At 51.1% G+C, this 21,034-nt stretch overlaps 1 protein-coding gene across 4 annotated transcripts; it reads right to left on the reverse strand.

Annotated features, from left to right (window-relative positions):
* Positions 1-410: 410 nt before the first annotated feature.
* Stmn4 (stathmin 4) lies at positions 411-20,813 on the reverse strand. Of its 4 annotated transcripts, XM_033765496.1 has the most exons (8): positions 20,665-20,813; positions 8,718-8,807; positions 7,487-7,582; positions 6,875-6,955; positions 6,258-6,466; positions 5,215-5,406; positions 4,505-4,558; positions 411-2,426 (listed from the first exon to the last, which is right to left on the reverse strand). In XM_033765496.1, exons 2-7 carry the CDS (start codon positions 8,728-8,730, stop codon positions 4,538-4,540), a joined length of 612 nt encoding a protein of 203 aa, XP_033621387.1. In that variant the 5' UTR covers positions 8,731-8,807; positions 20,665-20,813; the 3' UTR covers positions 411-2,426; positions 4,505-4,537. The 4 variants fall into 4 exon arrangements, with proteins under 4 accessions (XP_033621387.1, XP_010621856.1, XP_010621850.1 ...); XM_010623554.2 differs by lacking the exon at positions 4,505-4,558 and having other exon boundaries at positions 20,665-20,805; XM_010623548.3 differs by lacking the exon at positions 6,875-6,955 and having other exon boundaries at positions 20,665-20,780.
* Between the last annotated feature and the right edge of the window lie 221 nt (positions 20,814-21,034).

Genomic DNA, 21,034 nt, shown 5'->3' on the forward strand with positions numbered 1-21,034 from the left:
CGGTGCTCGGTCGGAGGACGAAGATGCTGATGGAGTGACACTGGGGAAATAGACCCACACGGTCGTCCTCCTGTCCTTGCCAAAGGAATCTAGTTCTGACAGCATAGTCGCAGCGGTTCATTTTCTCAAGCACAGCAGCTTCCCAGAGCCCCCAGGTTGCCAGGTGGACATACTGATTCTGACTCCATGCCCATTCTAAAAGCAGTGACTGTCAGAGGGTTTTGATTGTCACCCCCAGTAAGAAATGTGGTTTATGGTGCGACCTAGAAGCACATGTATAACATCAAGAATAGAAGCACAATTCCCGGGCAATGTTGCCTCCATTATTTCCCAGAATGCATTTTGTTTTGTTTTCTATTCTATTTCAAAGACAGGAAGGAAGGAAGGAAGGAAGGAAGGAAGGAAGGAAGGAAGGAAGGGGCTCAGAAGGGAGGGAGGGAAGAAGGGAGGGATAGAAGGAGGAAGGGAAGGAGAAAAGTTATGTTAGATCCATAGAACTAGTCTCACAATCCAATGAGTCACAACTCACACTTTGAGAAACACAAATCTAGGACTCACAGCCTAGTTTGGAGGTGTCAAAAAAGCAGCACAGTGCAGGGCTAAAAATACAGACTCTACAAGCAAATTCCCAAATACAAGTCCCTGTTCTTTCCCCCTTATTATCTGTGTGGACTCCAACGAGCGATGACAAGTTTCTGTACTGTGGTTTGTTTATCTGCATGATACATAACAAGAGGAACTCCCTGTTAGGGTTGGTGTGAGAAGTAATTGAGATGGTATAGACGAGCAAGTCCAGAAAACTGCCAGGTATCTAGTAAGTGCAGCCTAAGTGTTAACTGCTATCATCGTCATCGTCCTCCTCCTAACTTAAAATAAAGCTAAATTGCAGTACCACTAGTGGAAGAAACAAGGCAATACCGAAGAGTTTATTTGCAAGTCTGTACAAAACTACACAGTGTGCAGGGCAGGTATGGGATGCCCTGGGACCCGGTCCATGCAGGCTGCATCCCCCATTTGTTTCCAGAGGAGGATGGTGGTGTCCTGGGGAACAGGACTGCTGGGTTTCAGTGGCCCCCTCTGAAGCACTTCCCTACGGAAGCCCCTAAAGAGCACTTCCCTTCCCTACTCACATTTTGTAGCCCACAGTGAGGAAGGCTTCCGCCCTGTTGATGTCCCCCAAAAGTCACATGTTAAAACTTTACCCCCATGTGACAGTATTAAGACGTGGGGCCTTTAGAGGGGGTTCAGGTCATGACATCTCTATCCACACAAGTGAGATTAGTGCCCCTGTAAAAGAGGCTTATGGGAGCCCTTTTGCCCTTCCACCAGGTCAGGACACAGCAAGAAATCACCATCTTGAGCCAAAAGACCCCTCACCTCACCAGACACTAAATCTGCTGGTGTCTTAATCTTGGACCAGAACCACGAGCAATACATTTCTAGTGCTGACAAATTACCCAGACTAAGGTATTTCATGATGGCAGCCTGAATAGACTTAAGACAACTTCCTTTATACAATGAATCCTGGGGAACATGCTAGAACATTAGTCTGTAGAAAGAAAGGTTGGGTTCCTCTTCTCACCAATCCAGTCAGGGACAGCCCACAGAAGGGTTTAAAACAAGAGTCAGAAAAACAAATCTTTCAGTTATGACAAAGATCAGCATGATTTAACTCACTTCACGCAGCACCTCAGCTACTTGGATGGCAAAATTAAGGGTCACCTACCAACAGATGGGCAGAAGCCAAATTTCCAGAACATTCTGCCAGTCACCCGAAGGACAAATTCAGGAAATAAAGAACTGGAAACTTGAAGTAAATGTTTCATTGGTCATGATGATCAGAAGATGACGGTTAACACACACGCAGACCTCATCCCACTGGCCACAGGGCAGAATGGACATCTCCAGGCCTCACACCGCCTCAAGCAGGGCTCACCCTGGAGGCTCTGCAGCCGCCGCCCCTCCCGGACTCTGCCCCCGACTCTGAACCTCCACTGGCCCGGCTCTCATCTCCCTTCACGCGGCGCCTGCGGATCGGTGGTCCTGGTCCAAGCGGAAGAGCTGTGAAAGGCGGGGGCCCAGGCCCCAGTCTGCGGCGGGTAGTGTGGCAACGTCCGTGAGCTGGTCAGTCGCCCTTACCCAACTCTCTCCTTCTCTCCTCTCTCCCACCCCATCACTGTTCCCCAGAAACAAATAGGATGGCTTCACTGGTCGATTCTTTACATGTACAAACACCAAAAGCAGAGGGAACACCCCTGGGCCACCCCCCTCCCCCCAAACCCCAGCGCTGGGAGAGCAGCGGCGGGAGGCTGCTCGGGACTGCGGGAGCTGTCCGGCGTCCTGGAAACGTCTCCGGCCTCTGGCCTTTACCTGGAGGCCTCTTCCTTCAGCTCCTTGTTTTTCCGCACCTCCTCTGCGTGCTTGTCCTGAAGAAGAAGAAGGGAGGGACAAGAGAGGGTCACACAGGCTGTCCTGGGGTAAAGGGAGGTAGAGGGGAAGAGAACCGAGAGCCAAAGGTGACCACCGCTAGGAGCGCAGGGCTGTGTCCGCAAACGTCCTGAGAGGGGCAGAAGATGGCAGGTTTGTGAGCTGCTGGGTCGTGGCCCCGAGAGCCCGTGGGCCGCGGGCGGTGGGTCCCAACCTCCCTTGGGGACCCACCTGGCAGTGACCCCAGGACCCCTCAGCCTCTTTCTCGCTCCTCCGGCCACGCTGCAGTTGCGCTGCTCACACAGCTCGGCGGTGTAGGGTCCTGCTTGGGGAAGCCTATGCGGCAGAGCGGGCAGCAGAGCCAGCCTTCCTGCCCACAACCTTTGCCAATGTAGCAGCAGGCATTCGCCCTGCTGCTTTCTCCTCTGTCTCCTCAGTGAGCTGAAGTATGAGGGTTCTCAAAGCACAAACCGACAGAAGAAATTTTAGAAGGCTTGTGCGAAGATTGCTCCAAAAAGTAGACTCTCTTGGCCTTGATTGTAAGAGAAGCTGCACTTATTTTACAACGTCATCCGGGAAAAGACTGATCTGTCCTCGCAGGGCCACCACTGTGTAACCTTGCCGGACACACCCCACTCGGGTCTCATTCTCCAGGCCGGCCCAGGGGCCCGTCTGGGCAGCCCTCTGCCCTCCCGGGCTCTGGCAGGGTCCAGCTGCAGGCTCTGTCAGTCCTGCCTTTGTTGTGCTCTCTGCGGAAGCTTCTGGGTCCCTATCAGAGGTGATTTCCTCATGGGCAGGCATCAGGCCTTTTTCTTCTTTCTATTTCCCAGTTCTTGCACTTGGACTTGGCAGGTGCTCTGTAAACGAGCCCCTGAACCAACCCTGGCGTTGTCACATTCCGGTGACCATGAACCCAGACGAGACCCACGGAGGCAGCTCAGCCTGCCAGGATATAACTTCCTCTACAGCTCTGTCCCTGCAGAGGCCCTTGAACTTTCCCCGGGTTGGGAGCAGGAAGTAGTGTGTCTCTAGCAGTGCTTCTCAGTCTCTGCTGTGGCTCATAGGACCTGGGAGGCCTGGGTATCCTCAGGCACCAGCCCTCAGACCCCAGGTAGTAGGCCCAGGGTAGGTCCAAGTGTCTATAATTTTACACTTGTTCAAAGTGATTCTAGTATAGATGGTGCATGACCCACACAGACTGGCCCGAGAGGCATTGGAGAAGGGCTCTGTGGCCTGGTGCCTCACACACCCAGCTCTTGCTCCACCTCCAGCCTCTTCCAGTGGGTACAGCTGAGTGGGGGGCAGGTTCTGCTCTGATGCCTTGCTTCTTAGAGTCTAGTTCACCTCTATAGCACTTATTCCAGAATGGGAACCTTTCTGATCACTCCACCCTTCACTCTACCTCTGTTCTCAGGTGAGCTTACTGGGCAGAAGCCTAGGTTTGGAGCCTCCCTGCCCTTGGCCTCCAAAGGGCCCCTCAGTGATGAAAAATAATGAATTGATGGTGGACAGTTCTCCCTGGGATAGGCCAGGAAAGAGCCACCTGAACGGAGAGACAAAGAGCTAGTTTCTAGTCCCAGGTGTGCTACTTGTCAACTGTGTGAACTAGGCCTGTCATATGACCTCTGACATGCTTTCCTCATCTGAAAAAGGTCCACACCTATCCTGCTCCCCTCGTGGACTTGTAAGGACCAGAGTCACTGTGGGATGATGAAATGAAAGTGTTTTGTAAAATCTTTCAAATGCTCATCGCTGAGGCCTGCACAATTCGGCCCCTGCACCTTCCACTCCCAGCTGCAGACTTATTTATTTTTCTGTAAGCTTGCTACAAGTCATCCCACACTGATTAGAGAAGCTTGAGGTCAGACTCAAGGGATGGGAAGGGAGCTTCCCTCCCTGAGGTGGCCTGGCTGTCCTTCATCGGACAGAAGCAGTAGAGCACAGTGCCACCCCTGCTGGCCAGGGCCTGCGCAGCATTCGGGTCCCTGCTGAAGAAGCCACATCTTTCTAGCACCTGTTGCCAAGGGCCTGAGATCCAGGTGGATGGGCAGGAAGGAGTGGGGACCGCACTGCTCACCATGGGACGAGGCCACCGATCGGGTCCCGGGAGTCACCGCGCAGCAGGCGGTTCCTGGAAATAAAACACAGAGCTGGAGCTTCCCAGGAGCTGCAGGAGAAACTGGGGCAGCCTTGTGACTCAGGAGAAGAGGACAGCATGTCCTCAGACAGGCTGTGTCCTGCTGACAGGCGGACCAGCCCCAGGCTCTCAGGTTCTTGATACTCAGGTGACTCAGTTGAGTTTGCGGACGAAAGGCAGCCTGGTGAGAGACCTGCGACTCACTCAGGCCCTATACTGAGGTGTGGAGTTGTGTTTCCTGCTCAGTGGGCCCCTCAGCTAATCATGCCCTTGGCTTAGAGGTGAGAATTCAAGTGAACATCATTTATTGAATCGAATCAGTTCATTCAAGGAAGAAGCCAGGAATATACAGTGTGTCTATCCCTATCCATTTTGCCAGGAAAGAAGGGCTATCAACTTCCTACAACATCAAGATATTTCAGTGATGTAGCTGTGCAGAAAATCCCATGAGGAAACCCAGAGCCTGGTTTGTGCTTCATGCCTGTGGCTTCCCAAGTCAGCCCCTTGGGACTCTCTAAGGGTTCTGCCTAGAAGAAAGGTTCCCCTGCCCAGGGTGCTTCCTCTGGAAATGGTACATAGGTCCTTGTGCACTCTCCACAGAAGGAAGGCAGAGCTTCCGGGAGCCTCCTCCCTTGACCAGGATTTCTTACCTTCTCTTGCAGCCGCCCCAACATGGCAGCAAGGTGGGCCTCCCGGTTTTCCTTATTGGATTCCATCTTCTGGGCCAGTTTTTCCTTGGCCATCTTGATGAAGTTGTTGTTCTCCTCAATGGCTTTTTGGATCACCTCTCGCTCATGTTCTCGTTTCTCTGCTAGGTGCTTCAGGAGCTCAGCTTCCTGGTACTGGGGACGCACAGAAGGAGAGAGAGGCCTTTTAGGGTGAGCCCACCCTTGCACACTTTCACCGTCATGGTTTAAGCACTCTGCATCCAGAACAAGAGCCTCTCTGAGCGTGGCATCCCAGCCCATGAGCAGGAAGCAAGGACACTACCTGGATTCTCCCGCCACTTATTAAGCTTTGATTGTTCTTCAGCCTTTTGCTAAAAAGCCTCAGGGCCCCATTTCCCTTTGCCACCATTCATTCATTCACAAATACTAAACGACCTCATGCTAACTTCCAGATGCTACTCTAGCAACTTTGGAAAGAAGAGCTCCAGTAGAGATAAGATACAAAAGTAAATAAAAACAAGAAAAAGAAACCAGTGATAAATGCCTTAAGGAGTCAACAGGGAGCAATGTAGGAATTCAGGGGTGGGGGTGGGGGGGATCGTTTCCTGCTTGAGAGAGGAAGAGAAGCTCACACTGAGATCGCACCAGGGTGGAGCCATGAGACTCCTAGGAAAAACTGAAGACCGCACAGGCTGGAAACACCATACCATGGCCTTCTCCCCTCTCCTACGGAAACACTTTCCTCACATCCTCAGCATTATTCAATGCCTTCCTCTTGTCACCATGTACACAGGTCCCCTCTAGGAGATGCTTATGCCCCTATCAAACTTAGGCTCCTACAGGACAGGGACTTCACTCCATTTCCTTCAGTGGCACCTCAGTCTCTGCCTCACAGATGGAAGGCACTGTCCTGGTATCCACAGGTTCGTGGTGACCCTACCCACTCAGGCTACCATCTTTCTTTCCCAGTTCTCTCCTTCCCTTTCATCCTGACCTGGAGGGAGAGAGGGAAGGTCAGTGCCTACCTTCCTTCGCTCCTCTGCTGCTTCTAATTTCTTCTGGATCTCCTCCAGTGAGGGGTCTCTCCGCCGGGGCAGGGAGGCATTGAACTCGGGCACCCCATCAAAGGAGGGCGGCTTCAGGATGACCTCGAAGGACTGGCCCGAGGTGCACTTGTTCAGCTCGATGACCTCCATGTCTGAGATGACGCACCAGTTCAGGTCCACTGTGTCTGCTGCAGGGGGCATGGCAGGAGCTGCTCACCCATGCAAGGCTGTGCCCCCAGACAGCATGCACACATGCACACAGACATGGGAGAGCCAGGGTCCCCCAGGCAGCCCGCGGGCCAGGGCTCTGGCCTCGCCCTGAACACCAGTACTGAAGGTCAGTGGCCTCTGATAGGACTGAATGAGTCTGTAGCCATGGTGTGAGCTTTTGGGATCCACAAGTAGGGTGCCGGGTACAGGATTTATACAACAGCTGCAGCAACACTGGCTCCTTTTGCTTCTGCCTCTGCCTCCCGTCTCCTTGGAGATTTGAGCTCCTGCTCCAGCTCTCTGGTGGTGGACAGTGGGGCACTTGACCCTCCCCCCACACCCTCCTCGCCCTGCCCCTCTGATGGCTCAGCCTGACTCCCTCCTACCCTGTTCTCTTCTTTCTCTCCAGTCAGCACTGTCTTTCCGCTGGCTTTGACCTTTCCTCCTACACTGTCTCCCACACCAGCCTAAACAGAAAAAACAGTCTTAGGTCATCCGAACAGCCCCTCGCTCATCACCAGACCAAATCCATCGCTTCCTCTCACTCAGGTCGTGGGAGATGACCTGTCTCCTGACCACCCTGCACAGGGACAGGGCCATCGAGCACTCCCTGCAGACTCCCCCATCAGGGCCACTGACACAGTCCCAGACGGGAAGCCCAGGCCTGGTGCCTCTCCACCCTTCCCTAGGGGACCTGGTGACCACCCAAGTCTCTCCTCCTCTGGCTTGAGCTCCTCACGACAGCATCCTCCACAGCATGGATTTGCTCAGGAATGAACACTGGTGACCCAAGAGTGAGGGCTGTGGGCGTCCTGATTCAGACCCCCAGTGGGTCTGGGTCCAGTGACCCAGGTCACCCCAGGGGCTCCGACACTCAGGCTCTGGGGAGGAGACCAGGCCATGGCCAGCAGAGTTGCCTGAAACCGGGTCGGGCACTGCACCATGAACGCAGGACACGGGAGGCCCCACCCTCACGCCCCTCTCTGGGGCTCACTGACCTTCATATTTGTAGGACGATTTATTCAGGGGATCCGCCAGGAAGCAGGAGCAGAAGAGGGACACGAGCGGGAGCTCCTTCATCTTCTCCTTGTAGGCTGTGGGAACAGTGGCAAGTGAGGGGTGTGCCGCTGGCCTCAGCAGGCAGCATCCTCACCAGTCAGGCCAAGGCACCCAAACTGCCCAGACCCACACCCGGGATGGGGTCCAGACCTGGCGCCCAGAGCTGGAGCTGCCTCTTCAGGGTTCCCACCTAGGATTCCAACCTGCCCCTGGCCTTCACTGGCATCTCAGCCTTCCTAAGGCCCTCGTCCCTCCCCAGTGCTTCTCCGCTCCTAACACGAGGCACAGTGCTGTCAGGTGTAGCCCCTGGTCCTCTAGGCCCCCACCCGGTCCCCTGGCCCTGGCCGTCTCCACCCCACACCTGCTTGCCCCAGGGTGTTCTGACTCCATGCCGCTGACAGTGCTGGATGGCCTTGCCCAAAGAGGATAGAAGCTCAACTGTGGAGGGGGACCCTCACCACCATCCCTCTGCTCTGGACCCTCACTGACCTTCCCAGCCCAGTATTGAGGCCAGGGTGGCCAGAGGCCACGAGCAGGAACATGTCCCCACCAGCATGGAGTCTCTGCGTTTGGAGGCCACAGGTATGGCTGCTGTGGCAGCTCCCGTGGTCCCTTCCCACTGCCCTGGACCCTGATTTCTCAGCCTCTCTCAGCATCCAGCCTTGCTCCACTACATTCCCCTCATTTTCCTTTAAAAATTTGAAAGCACCCATAACTGCAAAAATATTATGTGGGCATTATAAAATCTTTTATTTTAAAAAAGTATACAGATGAGCAGAGTGTGGTGGTGCACGCCTGTAATCCCAGCACTAAGAAGGCTGAGGCGGGAGGGTCACCATGAGTTCAAGGCCAGCCTGGGCTATATAGTGAGACCCTGTCTCAGAAAAAAAAAGGCAGGGGGGAATTTGTAAAAGGGGGTGGTGGTTAAGGACGTAGCTCAGTGCAAAGGCCTGGGTTCAATCCCCAGTACTGAAAAACACAAAAAACAAACAAACAAACAAAAATAGAAGACTGAAAGGAAGAAAAACAGCTGTCCACCCACACCACCCAGAAATGACCTTCCTTTGCCTTTGAGTGCATTTCCCGAGCCCTTTGTTTCCCTGCATCCACAAGTGCACTCTGTATAGAGGCGCCTGTGCTAGGAGCTGTCACATGACCATATGTACCTACCTGCCAGGGTCATGTCTGCAGGAATCTGGGGCCTGAATCCAACTGAAAGCCACAAGTTGCCTGTCACCAGCCCAGGACACTGTCACGACCCTGAGAAAAGAGAAGATCTGCTGCTTTGTTGTCCTAATGAAGTCTCTGGACAGCTGCTGAGGGAATGGCAGAGAAGCTCACTCACGTCCCACACATGGCCCCTTCCATGGCTCGCCAGCCAGGCTCAGCTTCCAAGTTCTCATCATTTGGAGATTGGCTTCCCTGTCTCAAGGCCCCAAAGTATACAAATGTGAGTTCCCCAAAACTCCATGGAGCAAGGAGTGTGTCTGTCTCTATACATGGCATGGTGGCCAGACCCAGGGCTTGGGTCAGGACAAGGGGCAAATCCTCCATAGGCATCACCTGGAGGTGCTTACAAAACAGATTGTGTCTGAACTTCAGCCTGCAAACATCCCAGGGCCTCCTCCAGCCAACTCTGACCTGAGCTGAGAAGGAGCTGGGCAGAGGATGTGGAAATCCCTCACCTCCCCACCCACCAGGAGCCACTGACCCAACCTCTCCCTGCTCCCACTTACAATGACCCTGGACCATGAGGAGAGGCAAACACTGAGGTCTAGTGTCATCAGAACTTAGTTACAGACAGAAATCCGATGTGGGATCATCGCGAGAGGCCAAGGGAGCCAGAGAGGGCCTTCTGCGGGGGAACTGCTCAGGCAGGGTCCGGGTGAGGACCTCTGTTTGGGAGTCCCTCTGAAGCTGCTTGATGCTGGGCCAGAAAGTGGGAAGAAGATGGGAGAGGAGATGGGAGAGGTGGAGGTGAAGGTGTGGATCTGGGAGTATCTGGAGGACAGGAGGTGACAAGGCTCCTTGAGGGTTTCCATCAATGCAGGAATGGGCAGTGGTGAGTGCTTGTTATGGGGCTGCTTGGTCTTTGACTACCTGCAGGGGTCACTGTGCTAGTGAAGGACAGGGTGAGACTGACTTGGAACCCCTTTCTTCCAATACTGAAGGTGTTTTCTGTCCTGGGATCAGGGTCCGTGCTGGAAGGAGGGGGACCAATTCTGACCTTAGAGCTACAGCACTAGGAGTCAACTACAGGTGTCATCTCTTGCTGTCACACATCACTTCACATCCCATCTTACTTCTGCAGAGTTGCATAAATTAAAGGAGAAAAGCCAGCAACCAGCATCCAGCACACTGGATGCACCTAGTAAATGCCAGTTTCCTCCCCTTTGCCTTTTGCCTCAGAGTGATCCTCACCACAGCTCTGTGAAGGACTGTTGTCCCCATTTGCAGACAAGGAAAGTGAGGCTCACAGTGACAACCTGCAGTCTTGAACCAAGACCTAGCAACCCTACAGTGCTCTGTTCTCCTTCCTTTTCCCCTCATGTGCTTGGGAGCCAGGGGCCCCTGCCAGACCTCCCCAGTGGCAGCACAATGGGTCTTGTGTCTTTGTCAGTCTGGTCCTGATGGTACCAGCACCTCCCCACACAGGGAGGTGGGCCTGATGCCTGGAGGTGAAGTCCCCAGCCATGGGGCTCCAGCCAGTACAATCTCCCCTCGGGCCAGGTTGATTGAGAGTTGACTGGCCAAGTGGGGAAGCCCTGGCCTGACCTCAGCCTGGGTGAAGGATGAGAAGGAGAAGTCTGGAGAGGAGGGTGGGGAGGCAGAGAAGCACACAAAGAAAGAAGAGGATCCAGTAGGCACTGGGGTCAGGGAATGTATCTGTCAGCCTGAACTGGAATGAGGATGAGACCCCATAAGTGTGCATAACTTATGTTGTCCCGATCCATTTTCACATGGGCTGAGCAAGCCTGATGAGATGGGCATCATTTGCTTTCAGATAAGGGACTTGGGTGTAGGGTCACACAGCTCCAAAGTGGCCAAGCTGAATCTAGGATCCATGTCTTCTGGCTGTAACCTCTCCCATATTGACCAGTAGAGGACCTGGATCCTCCTTCTGATTCTCCCATGGAACCACAGAAAGCCAGTCAAGATGGGGGCTATCGCATCCTTTAAAAATGTGGATTAAATGCTTTCTGCATAGAAGATATTATGCCATGGGCTTTAGGAACACAGAGAATAGCAGGAACCAGTTAAGGATGACCAGGGGTGCCACAGAGATAGGCAGGGGTGTCCATAATGAATGGTGACTAAGACTCCTGAGTACCACAGAGTTGGAACTATCGGGATTTGAAATATGTACTTACTCAACATGACTCTGTGATGAGCTCTTGCACTTCAATTTCTTGATTGCTTTGTGAGCTAGGAATGCTAGCTCCACTTTATAAATAAAAGAAACAGATGAGGCTCAGAGAGGCTAAGGGACATTTCCAAGGCCATTCAGTATGGTGACATGAGTAAGATCTATCTTATCCCCTGCAACATGTGAAGGTAGCCTTGTTTGGAAAAAATAATTTGCAGGTGAAAGTAAGGCTCTTGTGAGGGATCATCCCTGGCTGCTCACCTGGGCCTTCAAGCCAGTGTTGAGTCCTTATAAGTGGCACTCAGAAGGAAGAGGGAAACCAGGGGAAGACGAATTCTTTGGACACCAAAAGTCAGAAGACACAAGGAAGAATCCTCCCTGGAGTTCCTGAACCAGTGAGGTCTGCTGAAGCCCTACTGTAGGATTTCTGGCCAGCTCTTTCATGGTAAGGTGTGTGGCAGCCCTAGAAAACCAGTGTCCTATCTCTATCCGTGACAAAACCAGGGTTCAAACTCATAATTCATTCACCACATCTCAGCAAACAGCATTTGTATATGGTCTGATTTGTTCCTCGAGATAATCCATGTACAGGTATTTATAAGTACACAGGGTCCCTAAAAAGTCACACCATTTCTGTCGCATTAAACACCCCATGAAACACTCTAAGAAAGGATGCAGAAGTTATGGGGTGGAAGGTTGTCAAGAACTTCTGGAGAATAGAGCAACGTAAGGTGCCCTAAGACACAGGGGGTGGCAGCCATACAGAGAGCCTGACTGTGCCACTAATTAGCCTGTGATATTAGCATTAGGTGGAGCCAGTCACTTCTGCCTCCCTAGCACTGAGCCTGATGGTGAAACTTGTACTCACCTGCAGTGGCTGTTAAATAGCCACGGGTGTGTTGTCTCATCATTGAAAGATACAGCCCACAGAAGAGTACAGGCCACCATGCCTCTCCTGGGACTGCCAGAGGGGGCAGTGAGGGCTGCTGCTGCTGCCCAAGGTCAGAGGGCACAGAACACCAGGAACTCAGGTAGGAGGAAGAAGACTGAAAGATGATAGAGACCATGGGGTGGACGTTCAGGCCCTCGGTAAGAGATTCTACGCAAGACATCATCGCATCGTAAGACAGACTTCAGACTTCAGGCCCAGCAAGGGGTTCTTCTTATGCTTTCAGCTAAGGCAGAGGGCAATCCTAAGCCTTGAGAAAACGTTAAGGAAACCAGGAACCTGAATGCACCCAACAGTAGCAAAGATCAAAGCTGCCTTGACTCAGGGTCGATGAGACACAGTCCCTTCACCAATAGCCCAGAAGCAGCAATGGTGGCCCCCAGACTTTCGCTCAGCAAATGCTCATAAACACTTTGGGTGGACACACACTAATCAGGAAGAGGCAAGGCCCCAGGTTGGCAGTCCCCGTGCAGCTTGCGATTGACCCAGCATAGTAGGTGGAGAGAGCACTCAAACTTCAGCCAGAAAGGTGAGCCCACAGCCTCACCCCAGTACCAATGGGTCATCTTGCAATGCAGGTCCTCTGTGCCTAGTTGTAGGTGGGTGCTTTGGAATCTGACTCTATAGGGCATGGATGGGTTTATTTTGGAATAGAGGGGACCCGGTGGGCTACATGCAGGATGCCCTGGGACTGGATGCTTGAAGAAGAACAGGAAGTTCACAGATACCTCCATGCTGTGTAAGATCTTGTATCTTCTCTCAGTTAGGAAGCTATTGGCATCTTTTGAATGGAAGGAGAGGGAGTGGTGATGCTGGTGGTTACAAGCACATCTCAGTTCGTGCTACAAGGGTCTTTGAAGCTCAGTGGAGTCAAGACAGTTACACCAAGTCCCACAGGTATTATGGGGCAGAGCTGGGATTTGAGTCATATGTGTTTCCCACTCTGCCTCTGGTTCTAATACTGGTACAAAGAGAGTCATCCCAACACTAGCTTGGGAAAAAGATTGGAAGGGGAAGCCAGGAAGCCATGTTCAGGTACAGAGTTACTGGCTCCCCAGCCACAGCTCTCTTCTTCCACTTATGAGCTGATCCATCCAGGTCCCCAACTCCAGCATCTGAGAGTCCGTGTGGGGGAAAGGAAGTCATCACACTTCTCTGCTGATGTACTGAGCCACTAGCATAGTTGGCAAAGTAAGTTGGTGGTGATAACCCCACCCAGCAGAGAGCTAGAGATAAGACACAGACAGTAAGTTTGATAGGGGCAGGGTTGACTGAAGGGAAGACATAAAGTGAAGGCCGTGGGTAAGCAGATGTCCCATCCAAAACACCAACACCACCCTCCCTCGGGACCTTAGATCCTGAGGTCACACAGCAAATGGCTGGCAGAAAAGGGACCAGAGCCCAAGCCTCTGGGTTTAGTGCTGGTGGTTGTCCCCTTCCACTGGCCCTTCTTCCCCAAACACCACCCTGAAGGAGAGGAGCCACCCATACGGGCTCACCTGAGCAGCTTCTAGTGAAAAGATGGGCACACGAAAGTGAGGGGCACCACGTGGGGGAATCTCGGTAGGACCACCCTCCCAGGCTGTCCATCGTGGAGTTGGTGACCAGGGAGCTGACTGAGAAGAGCACCGAGGGTCCCACTGCCATGTGCATCTGCCCTCCTGAGTGCCTGTGACCGCCCACCCAGGAGTGAGCAAGTATTCTATTTGTGTTTGTAAGAAATGACCAGATATTGCTCTGTGCTTTGTGGGTATGGGTGTGGTAGCAATGAATTCTGACCCAGCTCCTACAGCCACATGCAACAGAGGAAGGGGGCTGTCCCAGGCTGGGGATGCTAATCCGGCTTTCTAAGAGTCCCGGGGAAGTTTGTATTGACTTGATGTTGACTGGAAAAGTGACCTCAGTGTCACCCTCCTTCACTGTGGGCTGGAATCAAGTCCTCTCAGAATAGCAGCCTTTTAATGCCATGCTGATCAGAAGGGCTCTGATTGGCAGCCTGAGTCTTATTTGAGATTCAAATCAAAAGGAGATAAATTACTTTTTCATGAATGTGGTTTTTATTCCTTCCACATCAAATTCTGTGCCAAGTCCTCTGTCAGGTCCGGCAGGGCGGGGGACTCATAGGCTTTCACTGCTGAGGGGGAGGGGGAAATCTAGAGGCCTCTGACAGCATCCTCCACAGCTCTGTGGACCGTGTCATCGAGGAGAAGGAGATAAAGCACACAGCAAGGAGGAAGTGGTGAGACACACAGAGGAGACACGGCACTGAGGGACTCGCTGGCCTTGGGCACTGCACTGTCAAATCCTGTTAGGTTTGCTTCCAAGGGCTTGTAAAGAGGAGATGCTGGGTCCATGGTCAAGAGCACAGTGGCACAGAGCCCCTCTGTCCTAGGAAGGCAGCTTCAAATGCGCTTCTAGGCAAGAGGCACCTGTGTGTGGTAGCAGACTTCTCAAGGCCCGAGTCCGAGGAGGCCCTTGAAGCTCTGATGGCTATGCAGAGAGGCAGGTCAGAAAGGAAGATGGTGGCTGGAACACTGACAGCCCCAGTAATCCACTGTGATGGAACTTCCTGGGCTGTGTTTATCTCTGAATATTCTTGACAGAAGAGTTAATGAGTCAAGTTCAGGGAGGGAACATCCATTCAGAGTTGCTGGGTGAAATGCAAGGCATGTGACCCAGGCACCGGGTGGGTCCTGGGGTCAAGAGCACTCCCAGACATCACAACGGGGAGCAGGCCCTCACAGTCCCATTCTTCACAATGAATCAGATATTTCATAGTGCTTCACGGTTTATCAGACAACTCCCAGTGCACTCGTATGCATGTGTGTCTTATATCTGACGCTTAATTACAAGCATTCTCACGTCAGTGTCAGACAAATCCACATGATAGAGAAAAGAAAAGAAATCCCTGGAGTCTCATGAGTTTACACTGTGCTATCTCATTCTATTATATGTCTCTTGTCTATTATATTTGCATAGCGGTAATTAGGGTGTATATACTCCATCACTTCATCCTGTCCAAATCCCATGAAAGAGATATTATGATACCCACTTAACACATGATGGACTTAGGTGAGTAACTAGGTTTTCCCAAAGCTATACAAGTAAAAGGTGATAAAGACATAACTTGAACCAGTGTCTTTATGGCAAAGTCGATGCTGTTTCTGATAATGTCCAAGTCCACCTTACAGGTAGTGAGACAACTAACTTCCAGAAACCTGTGGCTGGAGTCACCTGTCCCAAGTATGCCTCTCTATCATGAATGACCTCAAGGCTTAAAATTCTCACCATCGTGCCCTCCCTCAGGTCAGACATCGTTTCAGAAAGTACCTGCTAAAATGCACACACCTGTGTGGGCCCCGCGGCACAGGCCTGTAATCCCAGATACTGGGAAGGCTGTGGCATGAGGACAACCACTGTAAGCCCAGCCTGCACAACTTCATGAGACCCCATCTCACAGAAACATAAAAAGATTCCAGGCAGACTGCTTCCCTAGCACACACAAGACCCTGGGTTCATTGCTCATCACCGAAAACAAAGTACATGGATGACTTCTCAAGTCATTTTTACATCAAGAGAGAACAAGTAATAGGATGTGTAGACACCTCCAGTGGGTCAAGCCCTCTGCCATGTGAAGTCCCAGAGATGGCCAAAGCCATGACAATCTCTAGAATTTCTCTCCCCACCTCTTTCCAGGTGAGGAGGTCGAGGGCCCAGAAAGCCCAGGGCTTTGCCTAAGGTTTCAGAGGAAGAGCAGAGTCGTGCTTCCGGCCCACAGTGAACCACACTGAAAAGAAGCCCTTGTCTTTCACAATACTGCACTTGCTTTCTTTGTTCTTTCATTCTTCACCAGTGCATTTATAGTTTTACATACTATTTTTAATTTTAGCTTTTTAGCCATATTCCCTATGTAAAATGATACAGTGATGCTCTTTGTGCTAGACTTAGCAAAATTTTACTTCCTTTCTCTACAAACAGGGTTTGAACCGAATTTTACAAACAGAATGAACCGGATTTTCAATCCTAGGTTGTCATTCTTGACCTCTTCAATACATTTTCATTCAATAGATATTTGTTGAGAACCTGCTCTCTGCCAGAGGCTTGGAAGTAGGAACAGAGCCATGAGCTTAATAAACATATTCCTCAGCCTCAGCTGACATTAGCATACATATAAGATCATTGATTATAATTAGACAATGATTAAATGCTGGTGGGTTTTTTTTGTTTGTTTGTTTAGTGATTATTAATCACATGTCCTTTTTGTGCCTGAGATTCTTACTATCATAATTCTTTGTCTAGCTAGAGTATCTGGAGTAATTTCTTCTTCCCCTCCAGGACGGACTCACCGAGTGCTTCTTGAGTCCTGTTGTGTCTGACCTGGTGGCACGTGCCGAGGACAGACAACTAAGTCCAGGCTCAGCCCTGGACTGGAATACGCTGCTCTGGGCCCAGCTGTTTCCCCACGTTCAACTTGAACTTGCTTCCCTGTTTGGTCTGAATTTCTGGACACAGATCTCCAGATGATCCACTGAGACACACAAATCTGCCCCGCCCCTCCCTCCTGAGTCTGTGCTCAGCGCCGACCGCTGGATTAATATTCTCCAGCCTGTTCTCAGAATTCTCCACCCGCCCACTAAATCGCCTTGGTCAGCCTAGGCTCCTGCCCCTTTGATCTGTACCCGTTCTCTGCCTCCCACCATGCACTGGAACAGCAGCGTGGTCCTAAGGGAGGGACACAGCCCCAATTTATGGGAAAGACCAATGAGCTCTGGGCTTTGCTGGAGAACAGGGCCACACGTGTGTGTGTGTGTGTGTGTGTGTGTGTGTAGGGGTTACCCGTTCTCTGCCTCCCACCATGCACTGGAACAGCAGCGTGGTCCTAAGGGAGGGACACAGCCCCAATTTATGGGAAAGACCAATGAGCTCTGGGCTTTGCTGGAGAACAGGGCCACACGTGTGTGTGTGTGTGTGTGTGTGTGTGTGTGTGTAGAGGGGAAAGTGGGAGACACGTGTGTGTGTGGGGAACTTTACGTATACATCTTCCTGTATGCCTATTGGAGCCAGAAATGTGGGAATCGAGGAGAATGGTTTCATAAAATACCAAGGGAGATTTGTGTGGGGGAGTGCTTACTGCACCCCAAAGGGAAAAAAACAGAAAAACAACCTTTCTTGGACTATCACATTTTTAAATATCTCAAACGCTAACTTAATGGGCAAACCGAATAATCATGATACACCTCTATCTCTCTAGTTAGAAAAGGAGGGTTTGGTTCTGTATTAAACATTATAAATTTATATTGTGGATATTACAATTTCCCTTAAATTACTACACCCCTCTCCCCCAATATTATTTCTTTCTACCTATGATTTCAAAATTGCTAGGAATTCATTCTTCAAATGAGAGTCTCTAGGTAAGGAAAGATGAATATAAAGACATCAAAAGGGAGGCAGGCCATTTCCACAGTACACACCTGTAATCCCAGCTCCCTGGAGGCTGAGACAAGAAGTTCACAGTTGAAGCCCAGACTGGGTAACTTAGCAATGTAGTGAGACTCCCATCTCAAAATAACCACAAAAACAGCAACAGTAATAAAGGGCTGTAGTTACAGCTCAGTGTGAAGGCCCCTGGGTTCAATCCCCTATAACACAGAGAGAGAGAGAGAGAGAGAGAGAGAGAGAGAGAGAGAGAGAGAGAGAGAAGAGGGAAAGAGAAAGGAAAGGAAAGAGAGAGAGAGATCAAAAGGGGCATAGAAGATAGAATCTTAGGAGTTCTAGAAAAATTAGGGTTTTATTTGGTTATGATCTTGATAATTAAATATCTAGTGTTTAAAACCAAGAACGGGGAACATCTTTCTTTTCCTGTTCTTTCAATATGGTTGGTTTATTTACAGACACCAGCTCCTCTTCTCTTTATCTGCTCTCCCACCTGCCTTATTTTCTTTTCTCCACGCCCCTTTTTCCTGTTGAGCTATGCGATTCTTTGGATTTTAGTTCTTCAGTCTCTGTTGTTGTGTTTTTTATATTGTCAATCTGTCTACTTCCCTTGTGTCAAGGAAATGGTTTAAACGGCCCAAGGAAGCCAGAGAAGGCAGGCAGCCTCGCTTTGGCCCTGGGGCTCCTTTTATTGAGCCCAAATGCAATCAAGATATTAATCCATCCAAGCACAGTACATGACCCTCCCAGTACCCCCCACACACCAGCAGGATGTGTCCTGGAGAGCCCTCTCATCAGCGGACTGGAGATACATCCAGAGTGCTCTGCACAGACCTGAAACCTCAGATTGTGCTAAATTCTGCATCCATTATGTTTTCTCCTATACAAGGTTTAATTTATAAATCAGGCATAGCCAGAGATTAGCAATAATGAGTAATAAATAGCATAATTATAACAATATACTGATTAATTTACTTAAATCTCATGAATTTCTTATTTCTGGAATTCTCCATTTAAGATTTTCAGATGCAGTTGACCACATGTAACAGAAACCAAACCAAACCAAACCATGGATAAGAGGGGACTGCTGTAGGTCTGTTAAACAGTCAGCTCAGGATGGACAATGTTAGACCAAAATTCGCTTTCACGGGTTCTTTAGAACACAGTGTCTCACCAAACTGGTCCCATTTTCAAAGTTACCTGGATTTAAATGCAACTTTTAGATACCGCTTGGTATCTCATAGTGCGGACATGCAGCCTACAACACAGAAGAGCCCAGAGAACATTATGCCAAGTGTCATGAGCCAGTCCCAAAGAGACAACCCCTGACAATCCCACTGATAGAGACACCTCAGGTAATCAGATGCATAGAGGCAGAAGTAGGAACAGAGGTCACCAGGGCTGGGGTGGGGAAGAGGGAGTTGGGGTTTAATGGTACAGACTTTCAATTTTGTGAGATAAAAGATTTCTGAATGTCAGATACACAGCAATGTGCACCTTAGTACCAGTAAATTGCATACTTAAAAAATAACTAAATTTGGTAAATTTCAAGTTATGTATGATTAATCACAGTAAAATATTAGGAATTTTAAAAGCTTCATGAGACTTTTCCATGACCATTCAGCCCTAAGGTTAAGAGAGGTAAGTAGAATTCACATAGCTAATGTTTCTCAATATTTTTGACCGGGACCCACAAGAACAATTGTGCTTTATGTGATAAGCTCCAGCTGAGACACATGTACATCTATCCACATATACACACAAATGTCCACATTACTGAACATAAATAACACAGGTACATGAAGTGTATGTTTCCCCTTACCTAGGTTGTATTCTGATTTGTTTCTAATCTTAAGTCATTTACTTTTTTTAGAAAGTAACAATTCATAAAATTGATTCACAATCTACTAATGGGTCTCCTCCGCCCCTAGTCTGGAGAACCCTAGTCTAGATGGATCTCCAGGGCAATGCAAAAAGGTGCTCGACTGCCTCCCTGGTGGGTGGTCATCCTGCTTCTGCTTGGAAGCCTTCAGTGATGGGGAACTTGGTCCCCACAGGCCACATACTGCACGAGGAACCCACCCTTCTCCCCACAAAGCTGCTCCCGATGAGGCTGGGTGGAGCTGGGGTGGTTCCCAGACTGGGACCAGCTGGCAGGAGCGCAGCAGCTCGGAGGGGAATGAAAGCACAGCTCCTCACAGCCTGGCGAGGGCTTGGGCAAGCTGGAAGCGAGGGCAGGGCTGGGGCTCTGGTTCCCTTCCGTGGAGCTGTGGATCAGACCTTCCCCTCCACGCTCACTCCGCTCCAGAACTGTGATTATTCCACATCTGACGTATGACCTCATTCCCCCTGGAACCGCCTGGAGAGCTTTCCTCCCCGTCAAGGGGCTCAGCCTCCCTGGAGACAGATTCCCCCACACTCCCTCTGCCCCCAACCCCGCCAGCCTCGGGACTCCAACAGGCCACCTCTGGCCACCCTCACCTAATGTTCTCTTGGTCCCGGGACACAGGTTATCCTTGCCTGGGTTATTCAGACACGCGTGGCCTGGACGTGTCCGACTACCACCACCACCCTCAAGGCACCCTGGAAACCTGCCCAGAGTTGGGACAATGAGGCACCTCCACACTTGCCTCCCGGGTCCTCCTGAGAGAAATAAAACAAAGACAACAGCACCATGTGGGGACAGAGCTCCCACTGGACATCAAAGCCCTGAGTCCCAGGATGAGAAAGGATGATACCTAAACTCCTGGCGAGGGTGGGAGGCTGTGAGAAGAGGGACAGTCCCTGGCCCTGTGGAGGACCAGGGTGTGGCTCTCTGTGCTCCTGCAGCCTCAGCCACAGGGCTGCCCACCCCACCAGGTAGCATCAGGTCAGCCTCGGGGTGGGGCGGGGCTGGGGTGGGGTGATGATCTCATGGTGTCCTTAGGACCCAGAGAAAAAAGTAAGGCAGGGGAGAGATGGGGGAGAGAGACAGGTGACAGAAACGGGAGAGACAAGAGCAGCTGAAAACATCAAGCACAGGGCAGCTTCCAGCTTGAAAGGGGGTCCACCTCTGAGCTCTTGAACATACCTCTCTCCCTCAGCAGCAAAACATCTTCATGCAGAAATAACTCACCACGGACCTCCACTATTCCCACCCCTTCTCTTCTCTGAGCCACACGGAGCCCACCCTCGCCCCTCTGCCCACCACCACTGTCCTTCTTGCTTTGCCCTCCTTCCCTCAGGGTTCCACAAAGTTTAATGATTGAGTGGAAACAAAGATAACACAGAAAGGCTCCAGGCTCTTCCTCTCTCCCCTCTGTGGCTATGGTTTGCTTCTCTCTTTTTCTTCAAAAGCCTCCCGTTATTTACATCACATCTCCTCTTACCTGCAGTCCAGTCTGTCTGGAGCGAGCTGCTCTCTTCTCACTCCCTCAATTAGTGGTACCCTGGGCTTCTCTCAACATCAGCACCACTGCTCGGCTCTCACCATGACATCACCTCCGAGCTCCCTGATTGGCCAACGGAGGGTTGCTTGGCAATTGGATGTCTCCTCTGGTGGAGCGGGGATTGCCTGAGTGAGTAACTCTTAGCAGGCCGGGGAGTGGAAGATGATGTCAGACAAAGAGCCTGCTGGAGAGGCAGAGGGCGAGGGCGGTGCGCAGGACGGGCGGAGGGAGTGAGTCGTACCATGAAGGTGGGGGTGAAGGCACAGCTCGCAAGCTGGGGGAACGGTGAATGACTGTGAGAATCTTTAGC

Source organism: Fukomys damarensis, unplaced genomic scaffold, assembly GCF_012274545.1.
Source record: "Fukomys damarensis isolate Sample0158 unplaced genomic scaffold, DMR_v1.0_HiC HiC_scaffold_18, whole genome shotgun sequence".
Lineage (NCBI taxonomy): Eukaryota > Metazoa > Chordata > Mammalia > Rodentia > Bathyergidae > Fukomys > Fukomys damarensis.